Source organism: Xiphophorus couchianus, chromosome 11 (genome assembly GCF_001444195.1).
Source record: "Xiphophorus couchianus chromosome 11, X_couchianus-1.0, whole genome shotgun sequence".
In the NCBI taxonomy this organism is placed as follows: domain Eukaryota; kingdom Metazoa; phylum Chordata; class Actinopteri; order Cyprinodontiformes; family Poeciliidae; genus Xiphophorus; species Xiphophorus couchianus.
The window spans coordinates 4,956,180-4,977,609 of NC_040238.1; the positions used below are offsets into that span (position 1 = coordinate 4,956,180).

At 38.9% G+C, this 21,430-nt stretch overlaps 1 protein-coding gene across 3 annotated transcripts in view; it reads right to left on the bottom strand.

Annotated features, from left to right (window-relative positions):
• Positions 1-21,430, bottom strand: part of fstl4 (follistatin-like 4) — a 210,251-nt gene that overhangs the window by 125,830 nt on the left and 62,991 nt on the right. For 2 of the 3 annotated variants that reach the window (XM_028031338.1, XM_028031339.1), the window contains exon 4: positions 5,011-5,253. In XM_028031338.1, the coding sequence (XP_027887139.1) occupies positions 5,011-5,253 (243 nt within the window). Of the gene's footprint in view, positions 1-5,010; positions 5,254-6,444; positions 6,618-21,430 lie in introns of those variants that run through there. The other variant, XM_028031341.1, reaches the window with a different exon arrangement.

The window sequence follows — 21,430 nt, forward strand, 5'->3', positions numbered from 1 at the left end:
TTGCATGTAAATAACAGTTAATAACTGAAAGAAGGAATTAAATCTTTATTTCCAACATGTAAATAGTTTCCAGCAGAAAACCTCCTGCCTGGGCGTGCCGTGGTGGCGTAGCGGTTAGCGCGACCCACATTTGGAGGCCTTCAGTCCTCGACGCGGCCGTCGCGGGTTCGACTCCCGGACCCGACGATATTTGCCGCATGTCTTCCCCCCTCTCCTTCCTTGTTTCCTGTCAGCCTGCTGTCATATAAGGGGCACTAGAGCCACAAAAGACCCCTGGAGGGGTAAAAAAAAAAAAGAAATTAAGAAAACCTCCTGCCTGCATCTGACTCATAAGTCAGGAATATCTAAATCTTTTCCATATTATGAACATTTATACCTATTATTTGAGCTGTTAAATCACCCAGTCCCAGAAATGTACAGATACAATTAATTAATTGCTCTGCAGTTTATAGAGTCCGGTTCCACGTAGATCAAACAACCAAACATTATCCTCCTGAAAACAGCGTCCTTAAAACTTAGCAATCTTTTATTATATTTTTTAACACCAAAGAAACCAAGAAATACGCATCACTTTTCTAAAAAAAAAAAAAGGTCTACTCTCTGTAAGAGAAGCCTGTGAATTATTTAACAGACAAGAAATCTATACGTTCTATGGAAGCAAGCAGCACCATGAAGATCATGTCAAATATTTCTCCAACAAGGTCTATAATTCCAAAACCATGCATCACTTCACGATTATCCACAACTTTGTGTTTATCACATAAAAATAGCCTGAATTCTGCAATTCTTATTGGACCAAACGGGATCAACAGGGAATCTTTCAGGAGAAATGTGCATGATAGACAGATAAATCACTGTCCTGCTTTAAAGAAAACACGTCATCATAACCCTAATTATGACCCGAAGGTCGCTGAAGGTCAGCAGGTCCCCTGCAGAGCGTCATTCATCACTGATGAAGTGCTTCTACCTGGACGCACTGAAGAGCGAGCGTCCTAAACAAAGTCCGTTTGGACCGGAGGCTTCCTATTCATCACCATGATGAGAGCCATTAATCTGCTGCAGAGGCTCATAATCACAGGCAGGATGAGAACGAGACAGAGACCCCAAACATCTGTGATTGTGATGCTAATTTCAACAATCAGTCCACTGATTGCCAAATGTAATGAGATTTTTAAATGTGTAAATCAGATTATGTCCCTTTTAGGCTGAAATGCCTAAAATGAAGTCTAATACTGCAGGCTCCTGATTTCCTGTTTTATTTATTCACTAACATTCCTAAAAAGGTAAATTATTAATAATTCTCATATGATCCAGAATGTTGGGTCTTAAAAATGTTTGTTGTAGGAAAAACAAAATGTTGACAAGCAGGAAAAACCTGCATCTCAACCATTTACTGACCTTAACTCTGTATTTTAGTCTGTAATAAAATACAGACTAAAATATTTTATTATAAATATAACGGCTGTGATGAGCCGTTTGTGTATCCAGCATGTTAATAATTATAAATGTTTTTTTACCAACAGCCCTTCGTTGAAATAAATCTAACATAAATTATAATATTATTGATGAAAACATTAAATGTTTTGTGCAACTATTTAAATAATTTGATAACTTTATCCATGTCTTATTCATTCAACCATTTGTTTGTTTTTTTTTGGTAATTTATGAAATATGTAAATCTTTGAACTTACAGCAAACAGCAAATTTGGATTTGCTCAAAATAATCCAATCTTGGTAAATGAAAATAAAATACAACTCAAAGAAAAAATTAAGAAAAGTTTCTACTTTAGGCACCATTTAAAACTGTGTATAATTTAAAGTATTTTTATATAACCTTTTTTAACAACTCCAGTGAAAAATCCCAGCAGTACGGAAGAGGATTAGGGACACGAAAAAATAAAAAAAATAATTCTGACTTTAATCTCAGAATTTTTTTTTTTGTTTTTTCGGTGGCCCTAATCCTCTTCCGTACAACAGAACACAAAGTTTTCTTAAATATTTTCTGAAAAGTAAGTGAATAAAAGCATCCAGGTGATTATAATGCTCTCATAAAAACAGGACTTTCTGCCTTAGAGGGAAAATGATGCTCTCATTGTAGCCACTTAATGTCAGATAGTTTTGTTAATTTCCGCTCAGAAAGCAAAGTAATCTCTTTTATGGTAAAGTCTTTGTGCTGCTGAAAACCTTTTCAGCTCAGAATAATCCTAAAAATGCTGCACAACAAATCCTGTTATCCTGCTTTGCCTCTATTTTACTCCGAATCATCTGTCACTTTTATTTGTATATGGGAATTTATATTATAATTTAAAGTACTGAACACAAACAACAAAGTCCCATCAAGCCAGAGGTTTATTACCATCTTCAGAAATCATGTGCAAAACATTTTTTACGACAAAAATCCAACCAAGTCAGAAGAAAACCTTTCCTTCTGCTTCAAAGAGAATATTTGGTTTCCACAGACGGAGCTAAACTCCTTCACCTCGGCTGCCATGTTTGCCCCAGCAGGGCGACTGCAGCTTGGAGCGCAGAACCAAGTTACCTCGCCCCAACCGCCTGAGGATAAAGTAGATAAAATGTATTTTTAATAAAACACATGAAACTAAGCATGTCAGGCCTCTCTCCTTGAAGAAAGCTGAATTTTTCTTTGATGCTCATAAGAAAACATGTGAAGTTACATGATTTACACTGGAAGGTAAAACAGAAAACACAGGAAACACCAGATTACCAACAACGACAAAAATACAGCAAAACTGTCTGCTTACTGTAAATTCACCATTACAGAAACTAGACTAAAAAATACTTGGTAAGATTTTGTGTTTTTACAGTATAGAAATGATGATGTAAACACTTAGATGAGATATATTCATAATTCAGCCTTCGTGGCACTAGCGCTCATCATCTATCAGCCAATCAGAGAAGACGTTGGCGTCTCATTCAGGAGTGGGAGCGCTAAGCCCCGCCCACCTGCTACCAACCAAAAAGACTTCCTGTTGTCTTCATTGTTGTTTCCACCAGTAGTAACATCCTGCTGTTGATGGTGTGACTACGTGTTCCAGCTGAAAACCAGCACTACGACTTTCGATCAGAACTGGTGTGTTTCCATTAAGCAAATTTATTTTCATAATTTTAATTTGTGCAGTTCTATTGTTAATGGAAACGCAGATATTGTCAAAAAGTTGAGAAGTTATTCCAAGATCTATTCCTGAACAAATTAACTTTCAGTTAGAACAAGCACAGAGAAACCAGAACTGACAAAATGCTACTTTGTTAAAGATTTTTACTTTTTAGGAAAATTGCTGCAACTGAAATCAAGTACGTCTCAGTTTTTATTCCTTTTTAATCAAACTTAAATAAAATTTTTATTTTGTCATTTATCTACCTGTGATGTAATTATTGAGAAGCCTTGTGGTCAGCTGTAAATGAGCTTCATGAATAAATTAAACTTTGTTGGCAGTGCAGCGTGAATAAATAGATGAAAGTCAACTGACTGGTTTTGGCCCTGAGCTGCAGGAAATCAGTTTTCAGGTTTATCACATTTAAAAGTAAATCTTTCCTCCAAAAATCAGAAAACCAGGATAAAAGTTTTGGTTTTTTTACAATGTGCTTTTAAGGCCTCTATTTTTTAGGCATACAGATTGTTGGGTTTGATTAAAATGAACCAAGAGATAAAACTGCAAGCGCTAAATAAAAGTAAAACTCTCTCTGCAGCTAAACAAGTTGAGGCTGAATCTGAGCCACATGTTGTTGGATCCAACAGACGTGAATTCAACGTTTGATTTCCTGATCTGCGTCCGCCAACACCGACTGCGATTGTAAAAACCACTTAAGCAGCCAAAGTGAGACATGTCTACCAATGATGCCTTTGTCTGTCAACTGCAATAATTACTCACAATTTACAAACACACACAAATACGATGCTCAGGACTTATTCCCAGCGTTTTCAATCTCCCGCTGGTTTGCATTCAGACATCAAGTTTAAGCTTAATGTGGCGACTGAACATCCCAAATGTGGATTAGATATGCATGGCGGTGTCTGCCAGCAACGCTTCCCTCCCTAATGTGACATGACAAAAAGTGCTGCCAGCTCTGTATGTGTGCATCTGTTTTTTAAAGTTGTGCTGACATGCAACCAAAAATAACCAGAGCTTTAACTTTCTTTTTTTAAACATCTACTGTGGAAGGAACGATTTTAAAAGGTTTCATGTGAGAGTGATCTGACAAGCAACTGGAAACAGGAGAAAACTTCTCCAAACTCCTGATCCAGTGCTTTCTAAAACTGGCAAACAACAACTTTAAATTTTAATATCCAAATTAAAACCACTGATGTGCAACATCTATAACTGACCCATCTGGTTGTGTTTAGTAATTTGTAAAAATATGTTTGTAAGTCTTTGCAAGCTCTGAATAATCTGAGTTTGGTACATAAAATAAAAAACAGCTTAAATAAAAACGGATACTGTTGCTTATTTAGGCATCATTTAAAATTGTTTATGAATTAAAATATTTTTTAGACAATCTTATTAAATCATATTGGCTGAGGGAGCAATTCTAATGAAAAATCACAAAGTTTTACTTAAATATTCCTGTGAAAAAAAAACTGAATTAAAGCATCCAGGTGAATATTTATGTTTTATTTGAATGTGAAACTTTTTTAGCCATTTAATGTCTGAATGCAGCAGGAGATTAAAAACACTGAGAATAAGTCAAGGGTTTTGTTTTTTGGTTATTAAAAGCTTTAATATCCAACTTCAAAAGTGTAATTTCTACCGGATCAGATCTGAAACTGACCTTTTATAACAAGAAAAAAAAATGCTCATACAGGAAACTTTGTCAGAAATAAGAAATAAAACGTATCCAGCACCAAACAAACTTCATAAACTGCGGGATAAACCCAGATCACGTTCTACTTTTCATCAGTCCCACCTATTAATCCTAATAAAGGTAAGTTTGACTCAGACCGAGTCGTTTCAGTTTTCCAGCCGGAGCTCTGAGCTCAGTGACCAGACTGACCTTTGAAGAAGCAGTCTTTGCTGTGCACCACGTAGATCCGCCGCCTCTCCAGGCAGGCGGTGCGGTAAACCTCGCAGTGGTTCTCGTAAAACCTGCCGTCCGAGCCGCACACAGGCACAAAGGAGGGCCGACATTTTTCCTGGCACACGCACTCGGCGCGCCCGCTTTCCGCCATCAGCACACACTGCCGGCCTCTTCCACAGTAGGTCCTGTGACACGGGTCTTCCTCTGCATCAGAATGAGCTGCAGGAAACAGAAAGTACAAGATTTTACTGCTTCCTGCATAAAATTCAAAGCAGAAAATTACAAATTTCTAATTAAAAATCATCCAAAAATGCAGTTTTATTGTAGTCGTATATGGACCCGTTGCAGCGTGACATCACACTGTAGATCAGTGGGCAAAAAGCTGCTCACTAAGTCTGGCTAGCTTTGGTTTAGCTGTCAAGTTACCAACATAACGCGCTAAATCTTAAACGTACGCCTGATATATAAAACAAAAGGGATGCAGAGCTGTGATACTAACAGTCAGCACCACAACAACTAGATAACACAGTCAGGAAAAAATTTTAATTAAGAAAGAAAATAGCGAAGGAGAGGGAAGTAGCTCAGTTACGCTAGCTTGACTATAACAACCGTAACATGTAGATGTGCTGCAGAATTTGATGTGTTTCTGTCCAGGTACAAAATAAAAAATAAAGTCGACCTAAACACCAACTCTGACAGATCATCAGCAGAGCAGATGTTTACATTAGCTAATCAACCACCGCCTTCTTAGCTTAGCTAATAGCAGCGTTAGCTAATCTGCCACTGGTGTGTTAGCTTAGCTAGTAGCAGAGGTAGCTAATCTATCACAGCGATCACTTATTAGTAATCACAAAATAAACATCTAGAAAACATAAAACTGTAACCGACTGAATGTTCTGCTCTCTGTGTGGGAAACGTTTGAGTGTTTTCTGGTGTTGAATCCTGATACAGGTAGAGGTGGTGTTGTCAGTTGCTATGGCAACGAGTCTGAGTGTAGCTTAACTGATAGAGAGAGCAAAGGGGAAAAAAAGTGGTTTTGTTGTTCTGAACAGTTTTTCTGCGTTTTCGTCTCTTTGCTGCTCTGCTTCACCTCCAGGTTTCATTTTAACGGTTTTACAAGAATCGTGTTTCTTCGCTCCAGCGTTGTGTTTATGTGGGAAATTTCCACATGTAAACAACAACATGCAGTTATAAACTCCATTGGTTGAATAATAACTGATCTTTGACAAATATGTAAAGAAATCAATAATTTAATTTAATCTTGATGACAAGTTAAACGTCTCCATCAGTAAAAGAAGGAAAGGCTGTAAATCAGGGTGAGACCAGAAATAGAAAAGCATAAACTGACGTTATACACCTCAGATTCAGCGCTGTGTTAACAAGGAAATACTTTTTTTAACCACTGCTTACCAACTGTTAGGTGTCCGTATCAACACCTCTCTGCACTCATTTACACATTCAGATGTGAAAACTATGATATTCATACAGGAGCAGATCCTGGTGGAGCTGCAAATGTTGCAAAGCTGCTTGTTTCTCTGGTGTGTTGGACAGAAACCAAAGCAAACCCAAACGTGTCGGTGACGTCATCGTCTCCACGGCAACAGAACAAACTTTACGGCACCATAACATCGTTTTAGACTATTTTAAATAATATATGGGAATGGCTTTCTCAACAATCAATAAACTTTACAGTCTGATGGACATTTAACACTGGAAAACATTTTAAATATCCAAAATAAATAAATAAAAATGAATTATGAAGTCTCCTAGTTGAGACCAAAGAACCAGACTGAAGACTTTTATCATCCAGGTTTGGGTTAAAAAAAGATCTAGTTTTGATTTATCATGTTATTAATGATAAATTTGTTGATTATTGTGACAGCCCTGCTCTGTATATTTCAATGTCTTCAAAAAGTCAATTTATTTTCAGTAATTCAGTCAAACAAAACTAAAATTCACTGTTTAAATAAACATGGTTATTTGTTTATTTCTGTTCATTTTTTATGACAGATCGTGAAAATGATCATTTCAGTTACTTTTTATGTTATAACATTATATAACATTCCTATATTCTAATTTGACTATTTTGTATCTTTTTTCCAAATTTAATGAATCATTTAATTAATATTCCCACCAATTAAGGAAGTTTTACTACAGAAATGCTTTTGTACAAGAAAGTGTCCAGAAATATTCCTTCTCCAGCAGATTTATAAAAAAAATTTAATTAACTAAAGTTTATTTTTGGCAGGAAATGACACGGGTTTATATGAAAATATAAAATAATATAAAAGAAGAACAAAATCTTATAAAATGATTTCAATCCTTCTCAATAATCATAATGTTTGGCGCTGAGCGGTCGGGTCTGAGCCTGGGCCTTTATTTATGCATATCTGGAAATTAACAAGATAAAACACTTTTTTTAAAACATGATGGAAACACTGCAGAGAAACTTCACATTCTGCTTGGGTTTGTGTTTCTGATCATACAGACTGATTTTTTTCTGTCACAATTATTAAACTACTCTTCAAATTGTTATAAAACATCAAAAAGTGCCAAAAATACATCAGTCCAGACGCCTGTAATAAGGATCCAGTCCTCTGAAACGAGCTATTTTGAGATAAAATAAAAGACTGAAGAAAAGCAATCTCCAGCCCTGCTGAGTTTCATTTCTGTATTTCCTTTTAAAAATTTAAAGCACTTCTTTCTGTCACTTTATTTTTTCACCTTTTGATGTTAACAAGCTTCGCTTTTTAGGAATCCAGGCCAAACATAAAGGAGCTGCTGGCTGCAGCAATCTGAGCAAACAAATCGCACCACATGAAATGTTCGGAGTCGAGCAGAAGGCACACGGACATAAACTGCTTCAGATTACCAAAACAAGCTAATGTGTGCAGCTAAATCTGATACTGCTGCTCGTAACGTTTCATTGTAGTTGAGAGACGACAGAAGCGGATCTGGACTGTTAAAGGAGTAAACATTCCTCCCAGCTTCATCCTCGTCCTCCGCTCTATTATCCCTCTGTGAAATAAGGCTGAAAAGCTAAAAAGCATATTGGCTTAGTGTGCAGGAAGCTCAGGCTGTGCTCTTATAATCAAACTGCTGAAAACAGAAATTGAATTTGCCTCAAGTATAATCATATCTCCACTCTCAGCATATTAAATAACAGAGATAATGCGCCGCCGTCGGAGGACAATAGTTTAGTAATTGCATGAAGGAGATTTCAGGTTTGGTGCAGAGGTCACCGGCAGCACACACACATTTCACACACCTTACCTGGAAGGACCAAAATATTCATTCAGGTTGGTGTTGCAATAGAACAACGTTCAACGTATTCGTTTTATTTTAGGTGAACAAGAAGTTCAGAAAGAAAAACACTCACGAAATTACAAAGCTTAAAGTTTATCCCTCTACAGACGGGGAGATGATAACAATAAACAACAATAAACAACAAATAATAAACAACAATAAAATACAAGTAATGCACTATAAAAATATGGCCCTGATAAGAAAAGCTACGGTAAGTTTTTCCCAAACAAAGTTTGCTGAAACGTAAATGTTTGGTGGTGAGGTGACACTGAACATCAACCTGAACTACAGTAAAACACGGCGGTGGCAGTATTGTGCTGCTGGTTAGTGGAAACATTTGAGAGGCTCAGAAATTTCTGGTTGTTCTGTGGAAACATTCAGCTGGATGAATTTTAACTGATACCAAATTCATAACACTTTATTTCCCTCACAGGTCAGTTAGTTTTGTCTCTAAGGTATTTATACTGGAAACCAAAATGACTTGGTAAGACTTTGTGTTTTTGCAGTGTAAACTGTTTGATCCAGGAAATTAAACTGAAAACATTTTTTGAAAAACGTTTAGTAGTATTTTATTTTATTTTATTTTTACTCTTAAATGAGTAAAATTTCTGTATTTTCTTCCCACTGAATGAAAATCAAACTCGTTTTAAAACTCCCCAGACTTTCTGTTAAAGTTTCTGAAGTTTTTTATTGAAAGAAACTGATTTGGAAAAACTTTATTTTATTTTGTTACTTATATGAATTATTGTTTTTTTGTTCCTTAAAATACCAAAATTTCCACTTAACTTTATATTTTGTATGCAATTTTTAAATATTGAATGATAATTTTTAGACAATACTTTTTTACTCTTATTTTTAGTTACTCTACCCTCCTCTGCTAATATTACACCATTCATAAATGTGGGAAAAGTAATTTAGCAGTAAAATCAATAACCCCAGAGCGAGAAAGCCCACAGGAACGCCCCGCCTGACCCAACATGGCCGCTCTTTGTTATAATTAAGTGTTGGAAATGAGAGGAGGCTGTGGTTTGGGGTTCTGCCAGGTTAGCGCTCCGATGGGAACGCGAGGCGGACGCTGTGCGTAAGACGGGCTCAGCTCCGTTTTATCCAGTTGGCTAATTGTTCTGCGTGTCTCGGCCAGGCATCTGTGGGAAATGCAAAGCAGCCCCGCTCCCTCGCCACCTCGCCGCGCATGTCAAGGTCAGGGACGATTACAAGATCGTTTGTATTCTCCAAGCACGAGAGATTAAACGCTTAGCAACAACCGTCCAGCGGCAGCAGCCCGCTTCGTCTTCCTCTCAGCGTCTTCGTCACGTCGGAGAAACAGAACATGAACAAAAGCAAAACTGCATGAAAGCTACATTTACAAAACAAAGCTGTCTGACATTTAGCTAAGTCTTTCATCTGCTTTGTCTCTGTGCTGTTTGCGGCTGCGGCTTGTTTAAGAGGCTGAAAGTGGCGTCTGGTAATCCTCCCTGTCTAAGCTGCTGGCACAATGTTATTCAATGGATGAGGCGAAGAACGGTGCCAGGACAAACCCGGGCTGACCAACCGGGTCCAGTCCAGGCCTCCTGTCACTCTAATGCCGTCATTTCTGTTCTGGCCCCCGGGGCGCCGTCTTTTCTCCTCCTCCTCCTCAGCAGACCAAGCATGTCCACTCTCTTTGCTCTTTCAGGCTAAATCTGCAGATTTTCCATAAGAAAACAAAACTCCAGCCGCACTTTTAAGAAATAACAAAAGTTCTGCTGTGAAGCTTAAAAGCAAAACTTTCTCCAGCTGAACAGAAACTCAAGTTATTAAAGAGGAACGATCTAGAGTTATAGATCTAGAGTCAACACACAGCTCCAGTTCTTCCAGCTGGAAACTAGAGATCAGGCTGACCTCTGACCTCTGACCCTTGGGTTCCAGAGTGAGCCTTCTAACAGCTGCAGAACATTTCCAGAACCAGAGACTAAAGTCTCGGATCAGAGAAACTCATCCAGGCTTTAGTTTCTCTTTAGTGGCTTTGATTCCTGCAGCAGCGTCTTCACGGGTCTGATTGACAACCCAACAGTCCAGAACGCTGCTGCTGGAGTTCTGACTAGAACCAGGAGGATAGAGACACCACCTGGTTCTACATCACCCAGTTCTACACCATCCAGTTCTACAGTCCTTCACTGAGAGACTTTAAACTACAGCTGGTAGTTTATAAATCACTGCATTAAAGATTAAAGATCTGTTGCTGTTGGATCCTTCCAGATCTCTCAAACATGGAGGAGCATCTTTCAGCTTCTATGCACCACAAATCTGGAACAAACTTCCAGAAAACTGAAAAACAGCCGAAACACTGAGTTCCTCTAAATCTAGACTAAAAACCTGCCTGGTTAGAGTTGATATAGATTTATAATAAATGACACATTGACCAACATTTTGATGTGCAATGATGACAACACTTAAAGTAACTGTGTGTTTTATGACTTTATGTTTTATGATGTAAACAGTTTGAACTGCCTTGTTGCTGAAATGTGCTACACAAATAAGATTTGATTGATTGATTGATTGATACCATCCTCATAGGCCTAAACTTCATATTTATTTTAGGCTTTGCTTTTTTAATGTCCTTCAGGAAAGATTATAAAACATTTGGTTTTATTATGGATTATTCAATGAAAAAACTTCAGATTCTTTAACAGAAACTGCAGGTCTGAGTCTGGTGAAATTTTGGTTAAAACATATTTGTTTTTCATTCAGTGGGTAGAAAATCCAGAAATTGTACTCAGGTAAGAGTAGAAATACTCCTAAAAGGAAATTCTTTCAAAAATGTTATCCAAGTAAATGCAGGTAGTTACTGCCCAACTCTGGAAATAAACTCCAAGAATTGGCTACAAAAGGTGTGTTGAAGATGCAACTAGGAGACATTTACCTGAAAGTGAGTCGAGGTTCGATCCGATTAAAGTAAATCAGCACCGAGTTAAAACTCATTTCGTCTGACCAGAAGTTTGTCTGAACATGAGTGACAAGGCAGCAGCCATTCAGCAGAGCCACTGACATTTTTCACAATACTTTCCTTCTTCAGCTCCTTTCCCAAGTAGATGAAAGCGTAAGAGGCCCAGCATGTCTGATTCTGCTGGGAGAAGCCACAATGCAGAGCCTCAGCTCTGACTGAGTCATTGTGGGAAAGCAAATGAATCCAGAGTGAGGTGTACAATGCGTCTCGGCGCCCCACAGCGAAACCATTCAGACCACAGGGAAGGAAGCAGACTAAGAATGTCACTTTCCTCTTGAAGCAAATTCCTAAATCCGTTTAATAAACTTAAGCTATTGCATAAGTACCTCAGGCTAGGGTCTGCATTTAACATTTAAAGACAATCACCAAAACATTATTTATTTTGTAGTTAATCCAGCCTCACTGTATTTGCAGCTGCTGATATATTTCCCTCAGAGACGTAAGAATACCACTGAGCATCCCACTAACTAGACTGGAAGTTCATTCACCCTGCTGCTGTGGGCCGCCGCCTGGACCAGGGCTACATTATTCATCTCTCCAAGCTAAGAAACGCTACACCATTCAGTCACAAATCTTTCAGGACAATTTACGACATGTTTCTGTTTCTTTCAGATTTTCACCCAAATGATCTGGAATCAACAAAAGGAGTGGTGTTTTCATTTTACGAGCTTTTTTAAAGCTAAAGGAAGGACAGACGAACGCTGGATGTGTTTCTCCACCTGGGCAGAGCCCAGGGACGTCTGCAGATCGGACAGATGATTCTATTTGCCCTGTAGCAGCTGTAGATAATTAAATATTGAGACACACTGTCAAACACTGTCTTCCCTGTGCTGCTCAGTCGGACAAAGCGCTCCTGACATGCACACAGCGCTTGAATATCAATGGATACCTGCATCCCTTGGTGCTAGGTAAGATATGCTGCAGTGTTCACCAGAGATAACAACTAACTTATTTTTGCTGCATTGTACCAAATAATTTAATTTTTCTGTGTAAACAGAGGGATGGAGTAGGAATAAGATTTACTGGGCAGGATTCAGGATTCAGTGAGTATTTATAGGCCTGACATGATAAATTGTTACAGAAGTTATTGCAATAAATGATAATATTGTTGTCTTGAGATCATTTTCAAGTAATATAATGGCAGTATCATTGTTATGTTGATTAAAATGGACTTACTTTATTTAGTATGGAAACACTAGCGTATCAGCTAAAATGGGCTAAAATGCTAAGGTTAGCTTAAATGCTGTCAGTAGCAGGTTGGCTAACATTGACTTTTTCCATTCAGTAACCTCAACACAACTAATAGATAAAGAATCAGCAAAAACGCTTATTTGGACGTAGTTTTTCACCAACTACGTTGCCATGGTAACTCGAAAAGGCAACAGAAGTAGCACTTCCTTCTCGAGATCAAGCCGCACGTTTTGATATATCTATTCTGAACGCAGCGGTTCGAGTCGCATTAACGATGACGGAACAAAAGTAGATAAAGAGACACCTTATTGGGTGCAGAACAATAGGTGCCGGCCAATCACTGCATGGGGCAGGCCGCAAAAAAAATGCAAGAACACATTCTATTAAGCTTTAAACTCTAACAGCAACATTTCCCTAATTATAATTAGCATGTTGACTAACAGTGAGTCACTCCCTCAGTATGGAAAATAGTACTGTGTAAATTAAAATTAGCCAAAATGCTAAGGTTAGCTGAAATGCTGTCAGTAGCATGTGGGATATCACTAGCATGTTGACCTTCACTAGCATGTTGACCTTCACTAGCATGTTGGCCTTCACTAGCATGTTGGCCTACACTAGCATGTTAACCTTCACTAGCATGGTGGCCTACTAGCATGTTGGCCTTCACTAGCATGTTGGCCTTCACTAGCATGTTAGCCTACACTAGCATGTTGACCTTCACTAGCATGTTGGCCTACTAGCATGTTGACCTACACTAAGCATGTTAGCCTATTAGCATGGTGGCCTACTAGCATGTTGGCCTTCACTAGCATGTTGGCCTTCACTAGCATGTTGGCCTTCACTAGCATGTTGACCTTCACTAGCATGTTGGCCTACTAGCATGTTGACCTACACTAAGCATGTTAGCCTATTAGCATGGTGGCCTACTAGCATGTTGGCCTTCACTAGCATGTTGGCCTTCACTAGCATGTTGGCCTTCACTAGCATGTTGGCCTACACTAGCATGTTGACCTTCACTAGCATGTTGGCCTTCACTAGCATGTTGGCCTACTAGCATGGTGGCCTACTAGCATGTTGACCTACACTAGCATGTTGGCCTTCACTAGCATGTTGGCCTACTAGCATGGTGGCCTACTAGCATGTTGACCTACACTAGCATGTTGGCCTTCACTAGCATGTTGGCCTTCACTAGCATGTTGGCCTTCACTAGCATGTTGACCTTCACTAGCATGTTGGCCTTCACTAGCATGTTGGCCTTCACTAGCATGTTGGCCTACTAGCATGTTGACCTTCACTAGCATGTTGGCCTTCACTAGCATGTTGGCCTTCACTAGCATGTTGGCCTACTAGCATGTTGACCTACACTAAGCATGTTAGCCTATTAGCATGGTGGCCTACTAGCATGTTGACCTACACTAAGCATGTTGGCCTATTAGCATGGTGGCCTACTAGCATGTTGACCTACTAGCATGTTGGCCTACTAGCATGTTGACCTACTAGCATGTTGACCTACTAGCATGTTGACCTACTAGCATGTTGACCTACAAGCATGTTGAAGCTATGATAAAAACATGTCCCATCTCAATCATGGAGTTTTTGTCCGAAGCCAAAAGGAGTAGAATAACAAGCGCCTGCCATGCCATGGAGAGCACTGTCCTTAAAAAAGGTTCACTGAGACCAAAACACCAGACTGAAGACATTTATCATCCAGTTTCTGGTAGAAAAAGAGAAAAGATTTAAGCAATAAATCATGAAGACAGAAATTATTGAGCACCTTTTAATTTATCGTATTACTGTGTTTACAAACAAATACTTCCTGTTCCTACACCCACATCCTCACTAAGACTCCAACTATCTGCATGTGGGTTAAGCTGCTAGCAGCTGTCCGGCTCTCCTGGCAGCAGGTGGAGGCGCCTGATGGAGCCGTCAGCCGACATCATGTCTTCAGGAACACCAACTGATTGCTGTACCCAGGAAACGACGGCCATCACAACCGTTCAGCCCAGGAACTTACTTATGATCCTTCCATCCAGAGTTAATGAATTACATCTTTAAGTTTTACGGGCAGAGCGGAAACTGCAGCACCAAGAGCTGGCAAGGCCTCATAAGCAGCAGCAGAGGCCAGATGCTCTTTACATTTTCCTTCATTTGCATCTTCCCTGATCAATAATCCCGGGACGGCGAGACAAACATCAGGACGAGAGAAAAGTGGAGTCAGCACATCTTAACAAGAACAATTAATCAGCCTGGATACTTTCTGTTTCTGTTTATTGATCTTTGGCTGTGTGTTATTGCATTATTATTATTATGCCATTACCATTACATTACATAAAAATGATCAAAACTACGATACTATCATTTATCGCAATAAATTCTGGTAAATTTTATTATCGTGACAGGCCTGCGCACAACCTGACGGCAGAAACGATCACTAGTTGCCATGGTTACCTGCAATTATCTGGCTGTTTTAGGGTTAGCTAGCAGGTTGTCAGCGTACTACTACTGTTGATCACATCATTGATGTTAGTGACCCACTAATGACCCAAACGCATTGCATGCTGGGTAGTGGATAAAAGGTGAGAGAAAAAAGCCCAAACTTTAGCGACAGAATATTACTATCAATATTAAAGCCATTTTATTCAGTGAGACCATCAGAGAAATGCTGAGTCCCTCTAAACAGGATGAATGTATCCATGGTGAGCAAAACACCAGAACAGGGTTTTCCTAAAACAAAATCTCATTAAAATAAAGAACTCAAATTTAGCCTGAAAAGAACAAATAAAATGCAAAAATTTTTTCCTATTTTGTCACAATTAGTGAAAAAATAAACATGCAGCTGCAGCCATGAAGGCAGGAGAAAAACCAAACCATCAGAAATTAAAAATGAACTGGAAGTGGTGCGTCGTTTACTGGGCTAAAATTATTTTATTAGCCTAATTGTAAGTAGCTTAAATAGTTGGACCAACATATTCTTGCTTGATTGATGCAGGCGACATGTGCAGCAGTCAGCGCCGACGTCCACTGATGATCCACCTATAAGATGATTCACAATAACTAGTTTAGTTATAAACTTATAGTCAAGTTTTTAAATGTGTTTTAGGTAAAAAGTTATGAGCAGATTCTGTCTCATCTGATGTTTCTAAATTTCTTGGCATCTCCAGAATTCGTTCCTCCTGGAGGCTGGAGCCGACAACCAGCGAGGTCGAGACTAAAGCCAAGTCAGTGGGACGCACAGCCTCCCACTTCCTGTTTAAATAACAATCTGCTTCTATGGAAGAACAACTGTGCCAAACCAAACAGGACAAGCTTAAAGGTTTAGAAAATGGTGCTAACATCGTTAGCTGTTAGCTTCTACAGGTCCAACTAATCTGGTTAAAACAAATCAAGATAAATAAAATTAGAGCAGTTCAGGGATTAATGACTTTAAACACAATCTTACTTCAAAGATCTTGAAATATCACTTTAAACATATATTTTTATGAAATCTATAGAGTGCTGGATAAATCTGATCTGATCTTATTTCCTTTTGTTTATGTTTTCAATTCTCCAACTATAAACTGCTCTTCATGAGTTATGAATTATTTTAATAAATATGTAACAAACTTTTCAGTCACAACTGATGATTTAAGGATGAGCAGGGAAAATATCTGATCCACATAAAACACTAAGCACAGTTAATTGTGGGAATAGAAAAAAATCATAAAGCTCCAAATTACCTGTAAGGGGGAAAAAGTGCATTTTATTTTGTATTTCTCTGAGAAAAGATGGGCTGATTTTGGCTGCAGGTGATAAAATGAGCAGAAGAATAAAAGCTAAAGTTAAATATGTAGAGGCAGCAGAACCTTGTGCAGCGTGGGAATGCTAAGCTTTAGCAGCACATGCAAACCGCTAGCAAGTGGCATGTCAAAGCCCGACAGGAATCCCTTTTCCACTCAGTGGGTTGCCCACCTCAGAGGACTCAAAATGATTAGGTAGAAAGCCTTCACCTTCTGGAATAATGAATTTCTGATTCAGCCTCAGGAAAACTACGGTCATTAAATATCTAGAAAAGCTAAGAAAGAGTAAAAAATTTGCTTCTTGGTCAGGCAGTTTGTGAAACTTTGGAAATTGAGCCTTTAAATTAATTTTAACTGATTGGAATTAAACCCTGAAGGAGGAGAAACTATTGACTTCATCAACGAGTTACATCTGATAAGTTATGTAAAAACAGCAAGCAGGGAGAAACCAACAAGCCAGGAAGATCTGGATAAAAATAAAACTAATTATCTGAGCAAGTTTCACAAATTGTGATGGTTAAAATCTGCAGGCTTGTGATGTATAGTGTTAAGTATTTATTGAGAAAGGTTTGGAGGAACGGGCCGGAGGTTCTGGTGTCGTTCAATCAAACTGAAAAACTGCAGCAGCGAAAACTGCAGAACTTAATGCTGGTTCTGACAGAAATGTGTCAAAATAAACAATCACACAATAAATTAAAAGGAGCTGAATAATCTCCATTTGCATGATTTATAATTTTTCTCTTTTCTCTCTTTCTACCAAAAACTGGATAGTAAAAGTCTTCAGTCTGCTGCTTTGGTCTCAACCAGCCTTTTTTTGAAGGGCAATTTTGTTTCATAACTTCATAATTTGTTGTTGTTTCTGTTGTTTTATTTATTTTGGATATTTAAAATGTTTTCCAGTTCCAGTGTTAAATATTCATTAGAATTGAAAGTTTCGTAATCTTTGAGAAACTTGCATTAGTATTATATCATTATGTTACTTGAAAATGTACTCAACAACAACAATATTACAGTTTATCGCCATGACTTCTGGGACAATTTACTGCTTCACAACATGTGAAATGTGACAATATACATCAGGAACAATGACCTGAATTGGAGACACCAACTTGAGTCGAAAAATGAAAGACTTGTGATCTAAAGACTTGACTTGGGGAAAACGTCCCAGTTTCACTGCTGAAAAGTCCAACAAAGGGAACATCAGCGTCAGAAACGGAGCACATGTTGGAAGAAGCAGTGGTCAGATGAATCACGTTATCTTTTATATCACATGGACACTATAAAGGGGGAACATTACGAGAAGATGGCCAGCCTGCAGAAGGAAATGTAATGTTACTTTGACAGCTAGCTAAGCATTGTTGCAGATAATGTGCTACAGCTCAGGAATAATTCACCTTCCTACAAAACAAAAATGGTTCAGGTGAGATCTGAGGAGCAAACAGAGTGAGGTGCTCAAAATTCCCCAAATCCTAAACCAGCTCAGCATCTGCAGGATGTGCTGAACGATTAGTCCATCCACAAGGACTGCACCTCACAACCAACAGGACGTAAAGGATCTATGGAGCACATGTTTGATTGGTCAGGGCAGTTTTGTCAGCTAGCAGATAAACCACCTCAAATTGACAAGATTCACCCTCATAAATCTTCTCTACATTCTTTAGTGTACTTTACTTCACAAGCCTCTCAAAGCTGCTGGATCCATTGCAGCGTGACGTCACAAGATCCCGCCCCTAGCTTCCTGCTGGAGGGCAAAAAGCTGCTCGCTAACTATGACTAGCATTGGTTTTAACTGTTGTCAACACAATGCACAAAATCTTAAATGTGTGTTTGATATATATAAAAGAAAAACACAATGCTTTGCTACTAATGGTCAACACTACGGCAACTAGAAAAGGTCAGGTAAAGTTTTCATTTTAAAAAATAGCAAAGGAGAGGGAAGTAGCTCAGTTATGCTAGCTTGACTATGACAACCTCAACATGTAGATGTGCTGTGGAATTCTGCATGTTTAGGTTCAGATGAAAAATTTAAAAAAGGCAATTTAAACACCAACACTGACAGATCATCAGTAGAGCAGGAGTTTAAATTAGCTAATCTACCACCACTGTGTTAGCTTAGCTGTTAGCAGCAGTAGCTAATGTACCACAGCGATCACTTATTAATAATCACAAAATAAACATCAAGCCTGAAATCATAAAACTGTAACAGACTGAATGTTCTGCTCTGTGTGGGAACAGTTTTCATTTAGTTCACGGTCCATGTTGCTACTTGGTGCTAGCATGATAGTAGCATGGTGCTAGCATGGTGCTATCCAGGTGAACCTCTTTAAGTGTTCAGTGAGTGAAGATGTGTATGTATAATAATGTTTGTCTATATTTCATGTAACAACTCAGTGCTTTAAATCCCAGTAGTTTTCTCCTTTAAACTGAGAAGCTGCCATTTCAGATCTGAGTTTTCACAGCAACATTTGCACAACAAAAGCAAAATACGGAGAAAAGCTCCAACATTCCTCCTTTAACTTTTCTACATTTATGCATGTGTATGTAGCAGAAAGTCCTTTTTATTGATCTCTGGTTGACTTTATTTACAGCGTAATTCAAAGCTGCACTCCCATACAAAGCAACAGTACGGTGGAAAAGGTCCGCTCACCCTGCATCCCTCCTATTTACATACTTTTACCAACGCAGCAAAGATTAAATAAGAATTCAACTCTATTTTTCAGAAGCAGGCTGAACATGTGAGTGTTGGGAGGTAAATAAAGCTCCTCTGGGACTGTGGTGGAGAAAAGATGGAACATCCCTCTTGTGCCCATAATCTAAAACTTCAAGCACTGAATTAAAATTTCATCTCTCTGTTTGTCTACAGATGTACCAGTGAGACAGAAAGGAAAAACTAAATTCTTGCTCTAGCATGTAAACAGCTGTTTCTTTTCATGAAAAATGCATCATTTTCGTAGCTGGGGAAGCTCATTGTTCCAGCTCGCTGCTCCTCGTCTCTTCATTATCAACAACATCTTAATCCCATTGATCCATCTTCAGCCTCGTTTTGCTTCCTCCTTCCTCCATTTATCTCTGTATTTATACACCTCTCTACAACATATAGAGCATTTCTGCTGACACCACAGCAGCACCTCCCTCGCTGCGGGACTCTGGGAAAACAGAGACTGAAGAGACCCGATGGCCTTGCTCCTTCAGCAGAGATGACTAATAACCCCTGCAGGGCAGAGGCCTGCAGAGCGGCGGCGCGGAGGTTCCTCTGCTGGGTGGGCTTTGCTGCTGCGCTCCACGCTGACAGCTTTGTGCACAAAGTATTTTATGTCCATCTGGAGGGAGGGAACATCCCTGGCAAGAACAGGTTCCTATTAAAGAGTGCTTACTCAAATATGGGAGTTTTACGCTGTTCAAAGAGGACAGGGCGGTTATGCTTCGGTGATTACAGGTTATTCTGACTACTTGCATTCTGCGAAAAAATGAGAAGATAAAACTTTATGAGACAGAAGTTCCTTCAAGACAATTTGTCAGTGAAAATATTTATGTAGCATATGAGTTCATTTTTACAGTACGGAGCCCATAGCAGACAGGGGGAAAAAATTTGTGTTCCTTCGCAATAAATGAGCAAAAAGATCATAATCTATTTAGTATACAGTCACAAAAGTCAATCTAAAATTACGCCTTTAAAGAGAATGAGTGAAAATATGTAACTGATTAAAAATCAATTTCTTCCCTGCATGTTTATGTCTGTTTGTGTGAGGTTGGGATTGGACCGTCCCTTTAAACCGTTCAGACTCCCGGCACAAAAATACTCAAACTGTCAGACAGACAGGGCGTTACTATAACAACTCACAGGGTAATAAACTGTTTCTGTTTCTATCTTAGAAGGGATGAAGGAGATGCAGAGCCTGTGTTTGACCTTTGTGGTGCATTTCTATCCTGAAGATATAAAACTTCAGATTTTTCACAAACGAGATATTTATGAAAACGTTATAGAGCAGAACGTACAGTGGCCACCATAGAAAAACATTCAGTACTCAAGTATGACGCATGAACTGTTCAGTGTGTTACTGTGAGAAAACACAAAACAATAAAAACCTTCCTTAAAATGGAGCCCCCTAGAGGACTGGAGGACTTTTTCCTTTTGCGTTAAAGTACTGCGTTCCCTCGCTGCGATGTGTCGGTCGGTTCATGCAGCAAAACTGAAAATCCTTCTGATAGAAAGTTCAACATTATTGGAATACAGACACATTTACATACATTTGAAATGGAGACGCAGCTCTACAGGGAGCAACTGCAACTGTTTCTCCTCCTTCTGTGGACCAATCAGACAGCAGGACGGATTATTTCCTGCTTTACTTTATGATCATCCAAACAGCAGCTGGATGCTAATATTCCCACATCCTGATGATAAAGGATGGGTCTGCTGTCAGAGTGAATGTTTATTTTCCTTGCTGCCTCCCGTCCTGGTCGAACAGAAAACCCGACTCCTGCACAACGGCGGCCCAGGAAGCCAGACAGGTCCGCTGTACTGAGGAGAAGGACAAGATGTTTGGTCACACTAGCTGCACCCGCTTGTCCTTCCACAATCACAAACTTTCATCGCCATCCTCAGAGGAACTTTCCTCTCGCTCTGAGCCCACCTGAGAACAGGTGAGTTTTCTGAAGTGAATGTAAAACGTGGCGCTTCGTTTCAGGATGAGGAAACTGCAGACAGATCCACACAGGCTGACGTTTCTCTCACTGCGCGACGTTTTCCTGACGCTGTAATCCAGATTTAACACGTTTGACTCACAGTCATGAAAATACACTGTAAAAACACAAAATCCTACCAAGTATCTTTGGTCTACACTGTAAATAACTTAGTACACTTGAAATAAGACAAAACTAACTTACAGGACACTTTTCAGCAAGATGTAGGATCTTGTTTTGAGTTCATCATTTCTTAGTAATGGAGGAAAAGTACTATTATTATTTTACTTATAAAAAGGGAATCCTAAGTTGTTACAAGTTAAATAATCTGCAAACGGAATAAGTATTTTTGTAGCAATATTTAGGAATTATTGACTTAAAACAAACTTTTACACGTTGCTGAAAAGTTACTTGGTAGTTTTGTCTCATTTCAAGTGATACTTGGTAAGATTTGTAA